The sequence below is a fragment of the Diorhabda carinulata genome, chromosome 6 (assembly GCF_026250575.1).
Source record: "Diorhabda carinulata isolate Delta chromosome 6, icDioCari1.1, whole genome shotgun sequence".
Classification (NCBI taxonomy): domain Eukaryota; kingdom Metazoa; phylum Arthropoda; class Insecta; order Coleoptera; family Chrysomelidae; genus Diorhabda; species Diorhabda carinulata.
Window position 1 is genome coordinate 22,081,040 of NC_079465.1, and position 24,437 is coordinate 22,105,476.

The 24,437-nt window shown below is 33.2% G+C and overlaps 1 protein-coding gene across 5 annotated transcripts in view; it reads left to right on the plus strand.

Annotated features, from left to right (window-relative positions):
- The window catches only part of LOC130894803 (ras-related and estrogen-regulated growth inhibitor-like), a 133,798-nt gene that overhangs the window by 38,136 nt on the left and 71,225 nt on the right, over positions 1-24,437 (plus strand). For all 5 annotated transcript variants that reach the window (XR_009059388.1, XR_009059389.1, XR_009059390.1 and 2 more), the window contains exon 2: positions 17,531-17,587. Coding sequence is in view for 1 of the 5 variants with exons in the window: in XM_057801797.1 (XP_057657780.1) it covers positions 17,531-17,587 (57 nt within the window). In the remaining 4 variants the exon portion in view is untranslated. The remainder of the gene's footprint in view (positions 1-17,530; positions 17,588-24,437) is intronic.

Consider the following 24,437-nt stretch of genomic DNA (forward strand, 5'->3'; position numbering starts at 1 on the left):
TACAACTTACAATAATATTGGAAACCAGTAAAGAAACGAAGGTGCGGTTTTGGTCGTTTTTAAATTTGAAGATCATTTTTGTCATTATCAAACAACGGTAGTTATTAACCTCATAATACCGGAACTCATCGGCAGTCGGCTGGTTTTGTAGTCCGGTCTAGGGTTGAAAACAAAGCCGGTATTTATTACAAGGCAACTTTTCAAAATACAATGCGGGGTTATCTAATTTCAACCTAATTATCTTACAAAAGAATCCGTTTTATGGTTCAATAACAAGTACTTTCGCCTCGAAATTAATCTTTTATATGATTTTCAATGAACGTATTAGAAGAAAACGTTTTCTTATAAACATAAAAGTTCGTGTGTTAGGATTTAGAGCGTAGAACTTTCTCAGCTCGCCCTTTTACTTTGCTAGTTCATACTTTCCATAGAATTTTATGAATATTTTTTTACGTAATGATAGATTAAAGAGAGAGATGTTTGGGGTATTTGGGGTATTTGGGATATTTTTTAACGGCTCAATCATGGAAAAATCAATTTATAACGAAATAAACTTGGAAAAGCAAATATTTGACAAAATTGTACCTAAAAAACCACATTTTTGAGCAAATTAAACTGAAGAAGACAATTTTTCGTCAGAAAACCGGAATTTCAACAATATGAACTTGAAACAGCCAATATTTATAAATTATATTCAAGAAAAGTTCACTTTCGATAACATCACACTTGAAATTACCAATTTTCACCAATTTTAACTTTAGAAAAGCCAATTTTTAGCTATTCAAACAAAGGAAAGACATTTTTTATCAAAATGAACCGAATTTTAACTGAATCTGGGAAAACCACATTTGATCGAGTTGAATAAAAAAATGACATTTTCGGTCAAATTCAACTTGGAGAACTTCTCTCTAATCTTATTTGGTAGAAAAAATGACATTTATGACCAAACTAAATCCAAAAAGCAAATTTTTGACTAAATTTATATCGAAAAAGACAATTTTCAACGATACTGATATAAAAAGCTAATTTTGACATATTTAAATCAAGAAAAAATCATTTCCTTTTGAACCAAACTTGAGAAAATCAATTTCCACCCAACTTAATTTGAGCAATCTAATTTCTACCGATTTTAAGTTGAAAAAAGTCAATTTTCTTGAAACTCATATATTGAAAAAGCATTTGTTGTCAAAGTAAATTCAGAAAAGCTAATTTTTGACTAATTTATTCTTGAAAACATACATTTTTGATCGAATTAATGAGAAAATGACAAATTTTTGTTTAAATTAAAAGTGGGATAGACAATTTTCAATTATATACACCTAGTAAGTCAATTTCGATGATTTTGAATTGAGAAACGTTAATTTCCCATCATAACGCACTTGAAAATTCCAATTTTGACGAATTTTAACTTAAGAAAAACCAATTTTTAATTAGTCAAACACAGAAACGACATTTGTTATCAAAATCAACCGAGTTTCGACTGAATTAGACTTGGAAAACCACATTTGATCAAATTGAATAAAAAAAATGAAATTTTCGATCAAATTCAACTTGGAGAATCAGCCTCTAATCTCATTTGATAGAAAAAATGACATTTATGACCAAACTAAATCCAAAAAGCAAATTTTTGACTAAATTTAAATCGGAAAAGACAATTTTCTACGATACTGATATAAAAAAGCCAATTTTGACATATTTAAATCAAGAAAAAATCATTTCCTTCTGAATCATACTTGAGAAAACCAATTTCTACCGAACTAAATTCGAACAATCTAATTTCTACCAATTTTAAGTTGAAAAAAGTCAATTTTCTTGAAACTCGGATATTGAAAAAGCATTTGTTGTCAAAATAAATTCAGAAAAGCTAATTTTTGATTAATTTATTCTTGAAAACATACATTTTTTATCAAATTAATGAGAAAATGACAAATTTTTGTTTAAATCAAAAGTGGGATAGCCAATTTTAAATTATATAAACCTGGTTATTGCGATAATTTTGAATTAAGAATTCCCCATCACATCACACTTGAAAATTCCAATTCAACTTCAGAAATGCCAATTTTTCCAAGACTGAAGCATGAAAAAAGGCATTTCTTATCAAAGTGAACCTAGAAAATAAATTTTAAACCAAACTATACTTGAAGAGCCACCTTTTGTTCTAATTGATCTAATTTTTCACTAAATTTAAATCAGATCAGCCAATTTTCAACAATATCAATTTGAAACAACCAATTTTCTAAACAATCAAACATAGAAAATACCAAAAATTAGATTTTCGATCAAGTTTAAGATAAAAAAGTCGACATTTCCAGTTCATCGAAATAGGAAGAGCCAATTTTCAACCATTGTCAATATAATTAATTTTTACCCAAATCAAGAGTTTATTAATTAGATTTCAAATGAATATTGTTAATTCACCACTATTTTGAATTGTGATTTCATCTTTGGAACTTGAGGAATCGATTTTGCAGCATCGGCGGTAAATGGACGATTTTCCCGAACCGATCCAAGTCAAAAACAAACTCTACATGAAATTACATACAGGGTATTTAATCTAATGTAATACAATTTTTTAAATTTATTTTTTCTGGGTGTAGCTCTCAACTTTTGACCTCTATTCACAAGACGTTCGCCTAAGTAACCGACATTTTATAGATTTCCACACGTTAAAAGAAATTCGCGATGCTTTCTAGTATTCTATACAATTCCGAAAATACATCCTCTATTAATTTGGCATGAAACTATATACCGAGTAAGGCAATAATCACTGTATGGCGATTACATTCGGCTTTGCTTTGTAATTTTCACCGAGAAATGGTATGTCTTTGCACTATAATTCCTAAAAATGACCATTACTAAATGACAATTAGTGTCTGCTATAATAATATCCCGTTTGGGCGCTATAATAAACAATAAATTTTGACCTTGTGTCTGTTTCGCATCGCGTAATGTTAAATTATGTTTTCCCGTAAAATATATTGAACAAAAGTGAAAATATTTCGTTCCCAAACGCCCACATTCGATTGTTTCATGCGAAATTAGTACGGAAATCGATTCACGAGAGAATGATTATAATTTTTGTTTTTGTCATGTTTCTTACATCATCTGTCAAAATTTCACATAAATTTGATAAAGAATCCAGATCAATAACATTCAATGGACGTGAATCAACATAAATTTACAAAATTAAACACTAATCGATCTGGAATGACATGAATTTAAGTGAATCGATTACAAACGACGTCTATAGACATCAAATAACAATCGATATCAATCGATTTCAATAGACGTGGATCGATTTGAATTGATAAAATTGGACACTAAGTGATTTAGAAAGACTCGAATTGAATCCAGATCAATCGACATCAATAGACATTCAATGGACGTCAATCGATATAAATTTACAAAATTAAACACTAATCGATCTCGAATGACATGAATTTAACTGAATCGATTACAAACGACGTCAATAGACATCAAATAACAATCGATATAAATCGGCTTCGAAAAACGTGAATCGATTTGAATTGATAAAATTGGACACTAAGTGATTTAGAAAGACTCGAATTGAATCCAGATCAATCGACATCAATAGACATCCAATGGACGTCAATCGATATAAATTTACAAAATTAAACACTAATCGATCTCGAATGACATGAATTTAACTGAATCGATTACAAACGACGTCAATAGACATCAAATAACAATCGATATAAATCGGCTTCGAAAAACGTGAATCGATTTGAATTGATAAAATTGGACACTAAGTGATTTAGAAAGACTCGAATTGAATCCAGATCAATCGACATCAATAGACATCCAATGGACGTCAATCGATATAAATTTACAAAATTAAACACTAATCGATCTCGAATGACATGAATTTAACTGAATCGATTACAAACGACGTCAATAGACATCAAATAACAATCGATATAAATCGGCTTCGAGAAACGTGAATCGATTTGAATTGATAAAATTGGAAGCTAAGTGATTTAGAAAGACTTGAATTGAATCCAGATCAATCGACATCAATAGACATTCAATGGACGTCAATCGATATAAATTTACAAAATTAAACACTAATCGATCTCGAATGACATGAATTTAACTGAATCGATTACAAATGACATCTATAAATATCAAACAACATCAAATAACAATCGATATCAATCGGTTTCAATAGACGTGAATCGATTAGAATTGATAAAATTGGACGGTAAGTGATTTAAAAGAACTCGAATTGAATCGAGATCAACCGACATCAATAGACATTCAATGGACGTCAATCGTCGAGTTTGAGCGAAAATATCAGGCAAAAACAGCCGTATTTGGTCAAGAAGATCCCAGACTCGGTGGTCAAAGATTTTCCAACAATGAAGAGGTGGGCAAGGTACTTTTGGTACCTTCCTCGTAACTTAAACTGAAAAAGAATTATGATCCTTATAAAAAGTAATTTGTTCTTTTTACAGAAAATATGTGGGACGCTTAATGTCGTTCGAAATATGAGAAATCAGTTGATTTCGTGTAGATGACGATAAATCAAAGTATCAGCATTGAAGATTCATTCCAAATAACGGTTGAGAAACCAAATATATGATAAAAAGAAACTGTAAACCATCTTGAGGATAGGACTAAGATTCCATTTTCCACGGTGGTGGAAACTTGCATCGGGTGGGAAACTAAGAACGGCCGTAGGAACGGATTATGTTTCAACCTCGGGTGGAAAAAGTTATAACAAAAGTGGCCGCGATGAAGACGTGTAATTTATTTTTAGAATTTTTGAAATTCAAATTCAATTCAAACTTGAATTCTTTAATTTTGGCCAATGCAATAACAAATGTGTGAGCTGGTGCTTTATCTTGATGAAACAACACTTTCTTCTTAGCCAAATGCGACCGTTTTTGCTTAATTTATTCGCTAAAACATTTAATAATACTCGCCGTTGATAGTTTTCCCTTTCTCAATGATAGACAATGAGAATTATCCCATAAAACCGACGCCAAGACCTTGCGTGCAGATGGAACGGTCTTTACCTTCTTTGGACCTAGTCCTCCCTCTTCAGTCCATTGTTTTTACTGTTCTTTTGTTTCGAGTTTGAATTGACAGACCCACGTTCCATCCATGGTTACGAAACTGCTTTATTTCTGTTAAACAATGCCAAATACTCGATGGAAACATCTTCACGACGCTGTTTTTGTTCCATTGTGAACAAACGCGGAATCCATCTTACACACAGCTTTCTCATGTCCAAATTTTTAGTTAATATGCGATGTACTACACTTTTTGGAATACCTACTAAGTCTACTAGCTCACACACTTTTAGTCGACGATCATCCAATGGATTTTCTTCGACATTTCTGGAATCGCCACCTCATTTGGTCAACCACTGCGATCCTGGTCTTCGTGGTGTCTTTTAAGCAACTACCGCCCTCTTTAAGTAGATCCAGGTACTTCTGTAGACAGCTTAGTTGCTATGGAACGTTTATCGACTGTAGCGCGTAAAAAATTTTGCAACTGATTGGAAAATAGGCGAAGTTTGAAGATACCGCATCAACAATGATTAGAGCAAAATAATAACGTCCAAGGTCTACTCAAACGCTCGAAAACGTTGATAGAGTTTTGTCTATTTGGAAGCGAGCTGTTTTCTAACATAGAAATAAACGAGTGAAATTAAATAATTAAAACCCTAACGAATTACAAGAAAGTACGACACTGTTTACTAAAATGAAAAACAAAGACAATCTAGTGGGCCGTATGTGAATTGGTAGGTTATAAATTTAAATTTTTCCAAGATTCATGCCCTTTTTTAGTAGATCCATTCAAATGTTCTTAGTCCGAGGGTTTTGATATATGACTCTTAATCGTGGCGTGTAATCACAACATTTTTTCTTCTTCTCTTTTGTATGCTAGTATAATATTATGCTGGCGATAATGATAAACCGTTTATTGTTACTTCTTTTTTAAAAATATCATTTGTACATGTAGAAATAGTTTATCGTTATTAACTACCTACAGTATGGAACGTACAAATCAAATTATTTATAATGAGATGAACGGTTTAGTTTTGTATACAATTCTTTTGACATAACCTCGCAAAAAAACGTCTAATGGTGTCAGATCAAAAGATCGCCGCTACCAAATCGTTCAATAGCGCGCAAGACGTACCAGAAATTAAAAAAAAGGGCTCTGTTATCGACGTGCCATGTTATATCCTCAGGTCTCCATTGAAGAAAAATTAAACTTGCCAGGAATGTATGTGTGTGTGTATGTATGTGTGTGTATGTGTGTGGGCGGGTATTCATACGGAAATCTCGTGGCTTCGTACTTCTTCGAGGGTCACGTGATGGATCAAAGTTATCTGAAAACCCTCGAAGATTTACGTGGACCAATAAACAACGATCCAACGTTCGCGAGAGTTCGTTTTGGAGAATGATAAGGCAGACGAGGATTCGTCGAGTAGGTCGCACGGTTTGTTCGATTGTCAAATTTCAATCAAATCCAAACCCCACCGTTTCCTATTTTAAAACGTGTCTTTTGCCTTATAGTATCCCAATTTTGATTTAGAAAAATTTGGTTCAGATACTGCCGGACATTGATTTAATAATGGAGCAATTTCCAATGTTGTATTCTCCTTCAAGTTGCCATCAATGAAAAAGGGATTTACGATATGATTTCCAACAATTCCAACTCAAACATTGACTCTCATCCAGTAAGGATCCTCATTAGACCAATAGCGGCAATTTTGACGATAAGCATGACCGTCTTTTTAGATTCTAGAATGTAAACAAACAAAACGACCTTCTTAAAAATTTATTCCATAAAAACATATTGTAAATAAGTTATAAAAAACAATAAATAGAAATTGCCGCCGTATACGATAAACTTTAGATTCTATTAACTTAATAGATCAGGACCGGCTTCACAGTCTATGTCAGTGGACGAGTTTAACCCTTTATTTTTCTATGAGCAGTAGGTAAAAGCTGTTTGAAACCCATTTTAACACTGTTATTCACTTGAGTTCAAAAACTTAAGAAAGGTTTTGATAATCCTAAAAGCAATCGACTTATCTCTTTATTGTTTCACATGTTGCACATGTTGTCACATGGAACGAATGATAAAGTGAAGAATAACGAACAACAATCCCCAGTACGAACCGTCTGATTTTATTCAAGCCAAGTTGATCACCCTATATATCCGCTCTAATTTGACGATTTGAAAAATAATTTATATGAAATGGAAATATTTCTCGTTTATGAATAAATAAATTGTTTATATTGTCTTTATACCGTTAACATTTCGCTGTCACTTAATTAAACGTAGATCCGGCACAGTTTTTCAATATGATTTTGATTGGTCTATCGGGAATACATTTATTATAATTATTCCAAATTTAGAAATCACGATTCAAATAAAATAAAATATTTTTTTATGATTTATACAAATTTTCGTATCCAATAGAACTTTTGATTACAAGGGCTGATGACAAAGATCTATAAGTAATTTACGAGGGTCGTTTTCTTTTCAACCTCCGATCGTTCCGTGCGACCGCGAAGCTCTCGCAAAACACATTGTTGACATTCGGGCGTCAGTCGGCGTTGTGCTACAGCCACTTAAACATGCGAGTGTGTGAGTGTGTGATAGTAATCAATGAGGTCTAAATCTGGGCTGTGAGGAGGCTATGAAACAATGAGATTACGCGATTATCCCGATGGGAACGCACTCTATTTGTATGCCTCTTCTCTTGTTTTGAATAGCTTCTGATAGTAGCTATCAAAACTAATTGTTGTAGAATTCCTCGTCATCGGTTTCGTAGGCATGAATTAGACCTGTCTATCTTATTTTTTTTATCCTAAAAATGAACTATATCACTTTTTTTCTTATTCGATTTGTAGTTCGCTTTTGTGAGATGTCTGTTGTGAATGATGGATCTTAAAGAATGCGTCTTTCGACGTCTTGGGTCGTATCTACTCTACTCACCGGATTTAGTGTCCCGCGACTTCTGGGTCGTTTGAAAAGACCATAAAGTCGTTCCGGAAGAAGGATGCCAGTAATCTTTCTATCGTGGATTCAACAATGGGATGCCTGTCATTTTAAACCAATCAGATGGTTTAACTTTGACAGGCTGTTATAACAACCCGAATTCTTTCGAAAATTTTGCAAAAAGATGACATGCAGTTCATCGATATAAGTTGCTTAAGTTGATATGTGTGGGAATATCAGATGTGCACAGAGGGCTTAGTAAACTTCCTTGTGGAACGTCTGATATTAGTGGATACAGAGCTCTGAATTTTTAATTGACAGAATTTATTTTGTAGGTAGAATTTAATAGACCTTGTCGAATGTCTGGGCGATATCTGGTAAGACAGTCGAACAGTATTCTTCATGTTCTTCTCGAAAGATTTTTAATTTTCCTTGTGTCTTGATCCAATTTGATGTTCTATTGGTTATAATCTCTCTTCTATATATCAAAAGAGACCTAAAATTATCCAATGTTAACAAGTTTCTACTAATTTTTTACAATTATCGAAAAAAAAAACACTTCATGTCGCTTTCCACCAAGTAACTTCTCTATCAGAAGCAGCCAGATCAGAAAATCTAACAACATATCATATTTTAGTGAACCACACTGTATATTTTACCTTGTAACCTATTAACACATTGTGTTCTCTATGACCTTTAATTATACCTTGTCAAAATCGTTTGAAGAATCTAATTTAGATAATTACGTAGAAGATTGAGAATGTATAATAATTTTTACCGTCCTATTCAAAATTTATTTCTTACCGCTAGTAATTGTTAAGAACTTAAAGTTATTAATCATGTGATTAGGCGTACAAAAAATAAAAAAAAAAAACATCGTATTCTAAAGAATTCACCACATATACTATCAACAACGATCTCGACATTAGTCTTTGACGAAGCTATCCACACTCTCGATTTAATCTTTATATGGTTGAAATAGATCAAATTTTTATTTACACGTGGTGAATTATCTATTAATTTATTTTTCAAAGTCATTAAGATGATAACCAAAACAGAAATTAACGAAACTTGAGAACATTTATCAAGAAGAAAGTCTCTTTATGCTATTTCATCTTATAATCGATATTATTATGTGTTTCTGCTGAAATATTGGTAGATTTCAATCGTCTGTTATTCTTCGGTGGGTGATTTATAAAAAACGATCGTTTCTAAATCACCAGCGAACGTGGGGGGGCTCAAATTAATGGTTCAACTGAAATTAATTGGTACGGACATCGCGGTTATTATTCGTAAGCGAGAGATACTTAAATTAAAGGTTGCCTTCATTATTAATATCAAATAATATGAGCGACGAAATTTATTTATAGAAAATATGACCTCCTTAAAGGAAATCCAAGCCTATCTTGTAATAGTTATGTAGAATCCGATCTAACGAAACCACCATTCTCTTAATTTGCCTCAAAGAGGACAGCAAACTTGGATATTAACTATTCGAAGTAATTTCCATCTCTAGGAAGTGACTTCACTACTTGTTTTATCAATTCCAGCTTTATGTGAAAGTCTGGCAGAAGAGTTTCATACCGGACGTTCTTTCTGCCAGCTTTCAGGGTTTTCAGAAGTCAATACTTGGTCCAATGATTTACTCAATTTTTACTATCCTATACAGCTACTTCACAGGCAGAATCCACAAATACGATATAGAGAACAGCCCCAAGGGGTACAAAGTCTCTGGAGAGGTACCACAAAGCTAGATCCATTCTTGTGGAACCTCATGAATGATATCACCGGGGGAAGACAATCTCGCAGCTCCTCCAGGAAATCCTTAGAAGGATTGCCTCAAATCGGCCTGAAACTAATAGAACGAAATGGAAACGTTGAAGCTGTAAGTCTTCATGCAATACTTGATGCCAGATGGAAGTTCAAAGAGCAAGTGAGGCTAATGAACATTAAAGCCTCTGGGGTGATGAATATCTTATATCGGCTGGAGAGGTATTTCAAAGCTAGGCCCTCTCTTGTGAAACATTTTGTATGATATCACCGGGGGAAGAGAATCTCGTAGCATTTATGGACATCGTGGTCTTAGTAGTTGTGGTAAAGCACCTAGAGGAGCTGTACTTCACTTTTGGTACGCTCCTCCAGGAAATCTTTATAAGAATGGTAGCAGATCGGCTTGAAACTAATAGAACGTGGTCTTGAAGATACTTCGCTCTGAAGAGACTAAAAGAAGAAAGGGGTAAAATAGGGAGGAAGCAATTGACGGAAGAGCTGTGTTGCTGGATCTACCTCAGCGAAGTAAAGCCTAAAGTGGATCTTCCGGAGGGGCACCAGATATAGAGAAGGTTTTTTAGTCGATATGGGAAAATTTCCGAGTTCGACATACCAATCAAATGTTCAAGTATAATTAGCGCCCCCTATACGAAATTCTAAGTAAGGAAAAGTAAAATAACTAATTCTCAATTAAAAATCGTGTAAAAACACGAGCAAGTTAAAGTGAAAATAAAAAATTTAAACACCCGATATAATCGCAGTGGAAAAGAAAATGAAATTACATAATTCTCAGTTATTTATTTCGTTACAAAAAGTTGCGACTCATCCGAGTATTTTAATACGTTTTTGGATGATGCACAACCTTTTTGAATTATTAATGCTTCCGTTTAGATAAACGTTAAAAATTACATCTGAGCCTGTCAAATTTCGGCCGCAATCGGTAATCATAATCTCTGGGTCCGATGATTTACAACCAAGGTGAATAATTATTTTTAGTTTCGCATTGTCGATTTCCAGTGGTGCGCTCGTAATTTTTCTTAATGGAACTCGATCCAAATCATCCTCAAATCGTTCGTGGTAAAATTAAATTCCCAACCTAATCGTAATTTTCCATAGAACTTAAATCAGTTATTCAACTGTTCAATTTAATTGTTACTTTCCCTGATATTAATGCAATATACAAGGTGTTTTACTTTAAATTATCTTGTATAATGAGTACGTTCCCCATTAACAATATCGAAGATGGCGTTGACAGATTTGACATATTCACATCGGTGTTGCCATATCTAAAAGCTAAAATAGCAAATCTCGTACATATTTAAAACTAAACTTACATCCGCCAATGTTCCCTGTGTCTATTGAAAAACTAATTTGGTTTCGAGGTAACTTAATACTCGGTCTGGTACCTTAAATTATTACATTTCGAAAAACGCAACATGTTATTATTTGAAATACGAAGAAGAAAGACTGGTTTTAGTGCTGCAGGTAACGCAAAATTTAACATCTGGAAACGGGGATTGTCTAACTGATGGCTTTGTGTTAACATGTATTTATCAAAAGAAAAAAAAAAGAATATGATTCTAGATTGACAACTTATAATTAGCGCTTTGTAAATCTTGACTCAAATTTTACAAAAACACACAGTATTTGCGCTATATACACGTATCGATCAAAAGTTTTTACCAACCCTATACTAAAAATATGTCCAATCACTACTTTCAATACATTCTTCCTTTCTAATACTCTCTGCACAGCTTCGAGTTGGCCAACCAAGTGCTGGCCAGACCGGACTATATTCATATTTTTTTCCCTAGCCTTCTTCCTTTAAAAACTCCATTTTTACGAGGTCTACAGTTGTCCATTCTTCAAAATATCCTGAAACCATCACTAAGCCTCTGTTCTGTTTTATAGTCGGGATGTAACCTCTTCTTTTAGATCTATAACCTCAAACTTAGGCTCATCATTCCATAAAACTGTTTCCCATTCTTCATGCGTCAAATGTTTATGTTATTTAGCCAACTGCGACCTCTTAATTTTATTTTGACGGCTTAGAAGAGGTTTTTTGACTGCCTTCTAGCCAAAAAGGCCAGCTTATCTCAATCACCTTTCCAATGTAAAAGAACTCAAAGGCTGATTCCTAGATTCAATGATCTGATCTGCTATCTCCAGGCGTATGAGCTGTCGATCACGTTTATTGACTAATACAATACGTTTTCTACTACAACAGCTTTTAGTGGATGCTATTTTTTACGTTCTACACTAATTTTTTTCCTCAACTTTGAAGACGAAACCGATTCGTATACCAACTTTACAAAAAGATGTCTCTGTACAATCTTGCGTCTTACTGGGACCAAACTACAATCATAAACACCAAAAAAATAATTCACAGTTAAATATTAATGAACAAATCAGCTTGTATTTGCAATTTTTAATCATGCAAAGTCACCTAACATAACCAGATTGACATTGCCTAACCTGAAAGTTATCTAAAAGGCAAAAAAAGGTTAGGTTAGGTTAGATTAGGCTTGGTCTCGCTGTCACTTGAAACTCTCCGAGTTATTTCAAGCAAGTTATCGTCTTCAGAGACTGAAAGTAAATTATAACCTAATGACTTGATCAGTTTTATATTAAATTTTCCCACAAATAAACCTTTTACCGCGAAAATTAATTTCAGCGCGAAATCTTTCTTGGCGGGAAATTTCTAATGAAGATTCCCGCCAAGGATGGTTTCCCGTTCTAATCAATTTTCACGGAAAAAGATTTCTTGGTGGAAAAATTTTGGTAAGTGAAGTCATTAGGTTTTGGGTTATCTTCAGTATCTGAAGACTATGACTTGGTTATCGAAACGCGCTTTAGGCAGTGTAATTGTGAGTGTTGGTGTGAACAGTGTATTCATTACACTGTTTGATGTATGTTACGATAACCAAGTTATCGTCTGCAGGCACTGAAGATAATGTAAAATCTAATATCTTCACTTACCTATGTTTTCCCACCATAAACCTTTTCCCGCGAAAATTGAATCAAGCGGAAAAACAACCTTGGCGGGAAATTTCTAATGAAGATTCCCTCCAAGGATGGTTTCCCGCTCTAAACAATTTTCGCGGGAAAAGGTTTATCGGTTGGAAAATTTAGGTAAGTGAAGTCATTAGGTTTTATATTATCTTCAGTGTCTGCAGACGATAACTTGGTTATCGAAACGCGCGTCAGACAGTGTAATTGTGAGAGTTGGAGAATTGGAGTGTACATAATACGAGTAGCAATTAATATCAATATGAAGGTAAATCATAAACTCTTGACTCGATCAGTTTCATACTAAATTTTCCCGCCAATAAATCTTTTCACGCGAAAATTAATTCCTGAGAGAAATCCTTCATGGCGAGACATTTCTAATAATAATAAACGTGTAGATTCCCGCCAAGGATGTTTTCCTGCTGGAATTAGTTTTCGCGGGAAAATGTTTATTGAAGGGAAAATTTAGTATAAAACAGGTAAGTCAAGTCATAGGTTTTAGTTTACCTTCTGTCTATGAAGACGATAATTTGGTTATCGAAACGAGCGTCAGACAGTGTAATTGTGTGTGTTGGTGAATCGGAGTGTCCTCCAGAAGATTGACATAGTTTTAAACTACTAAGTACACATCGATTAGAAGTAGTAGATATAACTTAGAAAAAGTTTTGATCAACAAAACAATATTTTGTAGTTCGAATTATGCATTGAATAGTTAAAATAACATCACGATGTCTTTTATGCATTTTGAGGTTAACTAGCCAAAGCAATAAAATGTTTTGACACCACTGTGTGTAATATTTTGATTTTACGAGAACCAAATTACATAATACGAGAAGCAATTAACGTCAATATGAAAAAAAGTACTTGGAAAAACTTTTAACGCCTTCTTGTGTGAAATATAAAATTTTACGACTAAAAAAATTTAACAAATTTGCTTATAACGTAATATATCTAAAAACGATGTTGCGAAGATTGCGTAGAGCATGTCAGGTTGATTTTTAACGAGGGTGAGACAAGGCTTGACCCTTGAGGCAGTAGATAAAACCACGTTTAACTGTTGACTAGAAACTTTTGACTTGAACTAAAAATCAGTCCTTTGAAATACCTGCATCATAAAATGTAACCGCCAATGATTGGAAGTGAGTTGTGGCGGCGTCAGTTTGGAATCGCCGCCCTCCAAGCCCCAGCTTCAGTTCAGTGCTGAACTCGAAAAAGGAGCCGTTTGGTTACATGAGAGCTGCGGGGCAGGCATTGTCGTAGATCAAAACTTTATAAGCATCCAATGTTTTGATCGCCGTTTCGTTTTGGGCGTGTCATACAAAATTCATGTCTCATCAGCAATTACAAAAATCTCATCCATCATATTGTAATAGTCAAGAAACTGCAGTCATTCGGCGAGCTTTGTTGTTATCGGTAAAGATCGTCAAGGCCCAGTAAAAGCAAACTTTGCTGTAGGGCAATCAGGATCTTGAAAATTCCGGAAATTTCATCGATAATTCACTTATGGTGAACCTTATTTGCGACCTTGACCGCCACCAATCACCTGCTGCTTTCCTGGTTATCAATGGGAGGTTAAAAAAAAAACAACCTTCGCATTTCGCGTGGTTTTCTAAAAATTTGATGTCTGATGCATTCCTTTCTGTAAACATCGGATTATTTCATCTTTGGTACCATCAGATCTACGAGATTTGCTTTTTTTACTTTTAAGATCTTCTTCTTTAAATTGGAGGGTGGTGATTCGTGGAATAAGAATATTAAAATCGGGTTTTCCGACACAATTTTGTTGTGTGATTTGCATGAAGTTCGACATCGCGAATTTTAATTTTTTTACCACGTATCGAGAATTATTTCGGAGGGTTCATATTTCGTGTCATTTTTTTTAAAGATACTTTCGAATAAATGCAAATTGCATTTGCGTGCTTAAGTATCATTATATTATTATGGAATTTATCACACGTTTCGACCCACTAAAACTGTAACTGATTCAGTCACGATATTATAAAAAAGTTGTCACGTGTTTTGTTTTTTTGGCAAAAATTGATAAAAAGTTTTTTCAAAATAAATTGATTATTAGATAACTAATGGTAAAAGTTGGAGGGGATGGAGATTTGCCTATTATCTGACAATGTTTGTTTCCCCTCCAGGATTCCTTCTGAATTATAAACACCCCCTCGAAAATTTTAAATGAGAACGGGGATAGTGTGGCATTTTGTTGGAAGGGGTTTTTACGCTGGGAAACCGGCCTTGGCAAACCAATAGTGGCTCGAGCCTCGCGATGTAACCTTACCTCGACCATCCCACACCATTACAAGCAACCAGCCTGACTTGGGTTAACGCTGGTAAGCCCGGCCTTAGCAATCCAATAGTGGCCCAAGCCTGGTTGAAGTGTGGGTAACTTAGCTATTCTATAGTCAGCCAAGTCTGGCTGAACTCTATCTAATCATATCTATCCTTACCTCGGCCATTCCATTCCATTCCAAGCAACCAGCCTGGTCTACAGTTGCAGACCAGTCTTGAATTTATCCCAGAGTCCCATTAAGTCTGGGCCAATAGCTGCTTCCAAGTTAGTGCCAGAGTTGTAAAATCATGGCCCAAGTCTGGACCTATACTGGGCCCATCGTAAAATCCTATATGGGTTGCTACTACAACAAATATTCGTAATTAGAAATGGCTGTAAGCTCTTCAAAATATTCTCCATTGAGGTCAATAAACTTGAACCAATTCCATTCCGATTGAGGTACCTCAAAGACATGTGATTTGAATGCATCAACAGCTTCTTCAGATGTAGAGAAACGTTCACCACGCAATTTACTTTTGATCTGCGCAAAAATAAGGAAAAATCATGGTGTCAAACAAAGACTCATCCCATCAGTTCGATGTTTTGACTATTCAAAAACGTTGTTGTTTGAATTGATGTTTGAGAGCTTTCGTTGTCGTGATGGTGATTAGTTTCCCGGACTTTTTGGCTCGTCTCGAAAAAGCGATTATCAAATAATGCTGTGTACAATGCAAACAGTGTTGCCATATCTCGAAACTTCATATAATTCTATATGTCGAACGTTTTTTACTGGATAAAAACTAATAAAATGTTTACCAACAAACTGTTATTAGTATTTTCACGTTAACATTGATGGTATTCCTATCCAACGTATAAAACTAAACTTAACCAATAATTCGCCTCAAGTCAATGATGTTACTTATTACAAGAAACCATACGTTGCATAACTCGAAAAGCTCTAATTAAATCAAGTAATAAATACACTGTCCAACATAATTGCGTATATAAATTATCAATGAAGCTGCTTCTTGACTTATGTCACCCGTTTTTATAATTTTTTTTAAAAGGTGATCCCGTCTCTAGGATAGAGGATAAGAAACACATTTTTCACGATTTTGCAGCAACTACTGGCAACATTGTATTGAAATTTCATACGAATACGTTTTGGAAGCTGATACATATGATGAATTTATTTTTTATGTCTCACTCTCATAGAGGGCGCTAGTTACACGGTTAAAATTACACGACTGAAGAGGTTAATGAATTAGAGCTTTTGAACCTTTACCAATTCATCAATTCGGTAAAAGGTCACTGTTTTTTCTTCAACGCCTTTTGTTTTGATTACGGATAGCGTTAAGAAAATTTTTAACAAAGCAAACCCCAAATATTTCTCATTTTTCTATCTATTCAAGAGAAGGGATTACCTTTTTTTGAAACACCTTATATAATTAGCATTTTCTATGTCTTTAATATGGATCTTCATTATTGAATTCAGCCAAAAAATGAGTTTTTAAAAGAGTCAGAAAATTTTTTAAAATAGCAACGAATCGCTTTGGAATAGCTTCAAGTTTCTGACGAATTTTGTTAGCTAGTGTTAATAATCCCATCATTTATCCTTAAGGTATATAACTAAAGAAATTAAAATCGACGATCGACTCGAACAATTGATTTTTGATTAGATGCTGTCGCATTCCTAAATTGTAATTGGAATTTTTTATTTATAGCAATTCGATGTAGCCGTTCAAATTTATGACGACGAAATTACACCTTTCAGTATTGTTCCTTATGAATATTTACTACTCCTTCGGAGGAACGTGGATTCGATTCATAAGTGGCAGTCGGAATTTACATATGTTTGTTTTAGAGATTAGACCTTGTTTTTTTTTACTTTCATAATTTATGTCTTCTTTTTTACGACAAGCACGAAGGAACTGTAAGAGATTTGTTGTTTAACGTTTCACAATCTTGAATTTGAATACAATCTATCAATTCGATTAAAAAAGATCGGTTTTACCAATTTTTTTACGTAAAGGAAGCCACAGTCTTCGGGAACCTTAAGTAAAGACAGCACAGCTAGAGAAAACACTGTTTGTAGCAGTGAACCAATAAATTAGTCTATGGACACTTTTCAATGGTTCTAATCGCCGCGAGAGGGAATTTTCCCAATCCTTTTCAAAATTAGATTAAGAAAGGTCAAAGTTAGCTTCGAACAAAAATTCTCGTCAATATGCATATCTAATACTGAGTCTGCAAAAAAATTGATGAAGGTTGTGCATTTTTTGACATAGAAGATGCATTTGGCAAGCTAGAAACGTGGTTTTTTAGTAGTCAATTACTCTATGAGTAATCATTGATGAGATGTAAACGTCCCTGGCTATTCAACAAGGTTTTTGCCTGTTATTTTTCAACAATAATCCGTGTTTATGACATCTGTCGATTTACGTAATCCAAAAGTGAACTAATAGATTTTTTTTCTTTCCTTTTCAGCTGTGACTGTTCGATACTTAACCAAGAGATATATAGGAGAATACAGTTCAACCAGTGGTAAGTAGATATTGATATTATAAATGATCGTGTTGCTCTACTTTATTTAACAGGAGCAGTTTAGTGGTTTTGGAAATAATTCGAACCCAATTGTGTACAATAAACATCTAAAAAAAGGAATTAGGTGCATATAAATTCGTAAAAATACATGTAAATTTCAACAAATGTATATAATCTCATGAAAAAGTTATATGGATTGAAAATCATGCATCTAAATTCACATAAATGCATCTGAATTTATTAAAATGCGTCTATAATAATAAAAATTGCAGATACTCCAACGAAAATACATATTAATTGATAAAAAATGCATATTAATTCATATAAATGCATATTAATTCATACACATAGATTCTCAAAAATGCATATATATTCACAAAAATTGCATATAAGTTCACAAAATATGCATATAACTTCATAAAAAAGGCGTATGAATTCATAGAAATGCATATAAACTCAAATTAAGCATATATGATCAGGAAAAGTTCCGAAAATGCATATTAATTCATTAAAAATAATGCATATAAATTCGCAAAAATACAAATTCATCCACAAAAAATGCATTTTAATTCACAAAATTCATCTTAAGTTCCGAAAATGTATATTAATTCATTAAAAATAATGCATATAAATTCGTAAAAATACAAATTAATTTATGAATTATATATATTCTCAAAGTCCATATAAAGTTTTGAAAATGCTTATAAATTCACAAAAATTTCATATGAATTCACAAACTGCATATTTATTGAAAAAAAATTCAGTTCAATCCAAAAATGTATAAGTTCATAAAAATGCAAAATAATTCACCAAAAATTGTAAATAAATTTTTAAATATTACATATAAATTCACAAAAATGCATATCTTCTCATAAAAAGCATATATGATCACGAAAAATAAATAAATTCGCAAAAATCAAATTCATTTACGAAAAATGCATATTAATTTCCGAAAATACATATTAATTCATAATAAATTGTGTATAAATTCATATAAATGCATATAAATTCATACAGATGCATATTAATCTATATAAATGTATATTAATTCATATAAATGCTCATTAATTCATATAAATGCATATTATTCTATATAAATGCATATTAATTCATATAAATACATATTAATTCATACATATATATTCTCAAATTGCATATTAATTCATAAGAAATGCAAATAGATTCACGAAAATTTTATAAAAATTCATAAAAAAACATATAAATTCACGAAAAATGTATATAAACTCATAAAAAGCATAATATCACGAAAAGTGGATATAAATTCGTAAAAATTCAAATCCATTCACGGAAAATGCATATAAATTTTCGAAAATGCATATTCATTCATAAAAAATGCCTATAAATCCACAAAAATTCATATAAATTCACAAAAAATGCATATTGATTTTCGAAAACGCATATTTATTCATGAAAAATGCCTATAAATTCACGGAAATAATGCATCTGAATTTATATAAATGCATAGAAATTAAAAAAAATGAACTAAAATTTACAAAAACAAACATTTTCTTAATCCCAAATTTTTTTTTTATTACAAACTTAAATTTGATCGAATCAGTGATTTTTTATAAATAATCTTCTATAAAAAATGAGTTAATTCATCGTAGTTTTTGATCCCACCTCGTAACCACCTAACATATTAAAAAAATAAAAATAATTTCAACGCTTCATTATAAAATAGAATGTTTTTCTCACGAAACTATGAGCATTACGATAAACTATCCGTAAAAGACAAAACAAAAATCGAAAAAAACAAAAAACGAAAAGAAAAAAATGCGCACATAGCGAGAAGAGATACAAACTACAACAGGCGCCATAGTCTCAGTGCAAGATAACGAAGGAGATAATTTCTTTAAGTTATATTAGCTCATATACGCAAAGAGTGGGATACTCGAAACGCCTCGAGTAACTCAATTTGTGCCACGACGATGATTCCGAGATAAATTTAACGAATTAAACGATGCGTGCCACATCGGGATTTTATTTTATCGTATAGGGTGGATCACGATTAACGCTTCTTCTTACACACTCGATACAGATCTTCTGCTGTGCAAAGTACAGTTAAGTAGGACGATTGAGATTGAATACCCACCATATAGTCCTGATGTTGCTCCGTCTGACTAATTTTTGTTCGCAAAGCTGATGGTAGAGTTAAAAGGTAAAACATTTAGCAGCGATAATGAAATTAGCAACTCTAAAAGGTGCATCATATTTTTATAGTGGTTTCATCTAAAAAGATCTAAAAAGATTCTGGAAATATAGGGAGAATCAGAAATATTGAATAATGAGCACTGTTTATTTGGCAGTTTGATTATTTAAGAAACACCTACTATTATTGATGTATGGTTGATGCACAACAATGAATTTTTACTGATATTACCTACCAGTAAGTTTACAGTTTCATTTTCTTTACGTTCACTTTTACCAACTATATTATTTTGTCATATAAATTATAGAAAGGATACATTTTACGGCCACATGTCCATCTTGTTAGGATTTTATGTATCTGCGAACAATAAATTTACAAAGATATAAAATAATATTATCAACTTGCCATTGTGTACGATGAGAACGATTCGATACATTGTTCCTGAAACTTGAGATCTATTGTTGAAATACAGGGTAGGCCGCAGAAAACAGTCTTACTTACGGGGTGGGTCACAGAAAACAGTCCAACCTCCAGAGTGGGTCACAGAAACAGTCCAAAATGATATTTTACAGTATTTATGAGATTTAAATCGAAAAATTTGACCTCTTTTATTATATTTTTTTATATTCTGATTTGATGACTACACTTTATCACCACTTATACTAGAGAGGATCCAATAATATAGTCCAACCTGCAGAGTGGCTCACAGAAACAGTCCAAAATGATATTTCACAGTATTTATGAGATTTAAATCGAAAAATTTGTTCTCTTGGTCGTTATTATTATTTTTTTGAGACCCTTGATTGTGTGACCACACTTTATCACCACTTAAACCAGAGAGGATCTAATAATACAGTCCAAACTGCAGAGTAGCTCACAGAAACAGTCCAAAATGATATTTTACAGTATTTACGAGATTTTAATAAAATAATAGGACCCTTCGGTCTTTTTTATAATTTTTTTTTTGACACCCTGATTGTATGACCATACTTAAACTAGAAATGATCCAATAATACAGTCCAAACTGCAGAGTGTGTCACAGAAGCTGTCCAAAATGATATTTCACAGTATTGATGAGATTTAAACCAAAAAATTTGACCTCTCGGTCTTTTTTATTGTTTTTTTTTTGACATCCTGATTTTATGACTACACTTTATCACCACTTATACCAGAGAGGATCCAATAATACAGTCCAACCTGCAGAATGGGTCACAGTCCAAAATAATATTTTACAATATTTATGAGATTTAAATCGAAAAATTTGACCTCTCGGTCCCTTTTATTATATTTTTTTATATTCTGATTTTATGACTACACTTTATCACCACTTATACCACAGAGGTTTCAATAATATAGTTCAACCTGCAGAGTAGGTCACAAAAACAGTGCAAAATAATATTTTACAGTATTTATGAGATTTAAATCGAAAAATTTGACCTCTCGGTCTGTTTTATTGTTTTTTTTGACACCCTGATTGTATGACCACTTTTACTTTACACTTTATCGCCACTTTTACCAGAGAGGATCCAATAATAAAGTCCAACCTTCGAGGCCACAGGAAACAGTCCAACCCACAGGGTGGGTCACAGAAAACAGTCTTCCGTACAGGGACAGTGACAGAAAAATGGTCCCCGACAGAGAGGCCACAGGAAACAGTCGAATTTACAGGGTGGGCTACAGAAAACAGTCCAATCTACAGAAAGGACTCAATAAAACTAGAATTATTTGAAAAAAAATCCAATGATACGATTTTATAATATTTTATAACTGCTATTGAGTCTCCTTGATGTAGCGCTCAAATTTATATTATGAGGGAGATAAAAATATTTAATTCGAACCTGTGGGAAGAAACTCCCAATGAACTACGCCCTTGGCATCAAAAATCGGAATTATACTATATACTCTGATTCATATGCAAAGAAGGTGTATTAATATCAAGTCCAGCTCTGTCTTTTAAGTAGTCGAGGTGTTAAAAAGGTAATAGGAAGAGATGTGGGCATCTATATCTTTCAAATGTACACTACTTGCGGTTGTAATAAATCAACGGTTTCTATATGTTGAGATACTAATTAATTTAAAATATATAGCTGCAGTGGTCGCAACCATATAATTATTTTTGAATCGATGACCGTTTTAGCAAATGATTTATATATGTCGTTCAATTTTTTTTGACAGCAACTTTGAAAACAATAAACAACCATTTTTACCACTTCCTATGTAACTTAATCCGTTCTTCTCTTCGACTTTTAAACAATCTATTTGTCTTCACGAAAACACGGGCCGAGTACTTCGGAAATCTACTGAACGACAACAGAAAAACAGAGCAGGATGATTGAAGTAGAAGAAATTTCATATCAGACTTGCAGCGGTGCAAAATTTTACTTTAAAACTACTACAGATCATTAATGAAGCCCTAAATCTACAACTATATTTACTGTTCATAGATTATAAACAAGCTGAAGGCTTTAGAACTTTCAGGTGGTCCTAGAAGACTAATAAGAATGGTAAACCTGACTTCAAGTAGAACTGAGATCTGGAGGAAGATTATCAGAAAGTTATAAAAGGATACCGAAGCAGGGAGAGTTCTTTTGAACCTCACATTGGAGGTAATTATGAAGAAAGCGCCAAATACAGACGAAAGTTTTGATCTATCACCAGAAGCATCAAACTGATGGGTTACTGGCCAGAAGATTGGTAAAGAATTTAAGAATTGCTTCAAGATTAATGGCGAAAAGGATAAATACACGGAAATATACCGATAAATGACGAATCAACTGAAAATCAAACCTTTCAGGACGAAAAATGAGGAAAATCATTTTGAAAAAGTCTTTCGTCTATCTCGGTGTGAAGACTACGGATAAGAAAGAGCTAGAAAGAGATAGCAAAGGGTAGTAGAACAAACTAAAGCAATTTTATCTTTTGAAGCATTTTTTCAGCATTTATTCGCACCAATCGAGACGAGATTTTCGTTTAGCGATTGTAAAATTATGCGGCAACCGATACGAACAAATCTTTTTCACTGCAAGTTGAGCTAATGCCTAAATATGCCTCAATCTCATGGTATGACACGTGACGAACTTGCAATATCAGTTTACGATGTTTTCTGGCACAACGGCAGCTCGAGTTGGCGCTTCATCACCAAAAGCGTTGATTAACACACCGTTTAATTCATGTCATAGAAAATGTTCGCGATTTCGAACTTCATGATAGTAATGTCAAATCTGGTCCTTTCCAAAGCAGATCTCTTTCTAACATTTCCAATCTTTCTAATATTTCAAGGAAATCTGATTAGACTCGTTGACGCAGAACCTTTTGGCCAGGAGTCAGATTTTTTGGCACCAGCTACGCAAAGACTTTTGTCTTGTGTAATTCCCCGTGTAAAATTTCTCTAACCGTTTCTTTATCGACGTTTACATCTTCGGCAATCATCTGGATACTCATTCGACGATCTGCACGCACAATTTGGTTGATTTTGGTCACTGTTTCTGGAGTTGGGGCGACCTGGGCGCTTGTCATCTTTATAACTCTCTCGGCCTTCACTAAAGCGCTTACACCACTCAAAAACAAGCGCACGAAGTAGATAATTGTCCCCGTAGGTATCTTGTAACAATTTATAGCACTCAATTGGAGTTTTTTCCAATTTAACAAGAAATTTGGATTGATACGTTTCTCATGGTTTTCAGTACGAGACAAAAAACAAACCGCTACTGCACAAATACTATAATAGAGACAGAAACGTATTTTGGGACGTGTATAGACAAGATATCTAGATACCCAACGCACTAATCGATTTTTACCCCACTCCTATGGCGCCCTCTAGGCGCGCAGTCTCATTATTTAATAACTAGACCTCGTATTTAATACAATATCTCAAAAATTTAGTAGCAATCCTCGTATATTCTTATCTACATCAACTCAAATATCAAAATAAATCGTATTGTTTATATTCAATGCGTATCACGTGAACTATAGGGTGAGCACAAACTTTTATATTTTTCTTATATCATCGTGGTTGTTGTTTATATGTATAGAAATTTTTTTATTCGCTTTTACAGTAGATTTTAACAACATACGCCACTGAATGACCCTATACATCATTCTCGGATGTTTTGTGTAGGCGAAATAAGTGTCCAAGACGTGTTTTTTGAAAAATCCGAGAACCAATAAAGCGTTAGCTATTAGATGAGTTGATTTTACGAGTTTGTGTGTATCGCAGGTGGTAATGAAAATAAAAAAAATAATCAGTTTACTCGAAAAAAAAAAACATCTCGTGCTAAAGAACTAAAACAAGATATTACCATAAGGTACCGATAAATATTTATAGAGTAATAATACCGAAGATTGATAGTATTTGTTTATTATACGAGGGCCATTTGAATAATACTTACTTTACCGTAAAATTTATTCATCTATATTGTAATGAAATACAACGGTACAAATATTGAAATTGAAGAATCGTTTACATAATAATTGAAACACTATTACAAAGGAATCAACGTTAAATTATTAATCAACCATTAAATCTAACCTATAAATTGATGTTGAACCTTACAATTTAATTTTTGTATATAATTGTATTAATAAGAAAGAAGAAATTACGAAAGTGTACAATTACTGTATAGCAAGGATCGGATATCGTTAAAAAAAGTAACAATCATCAGAAAAATTATGAAAACGTAA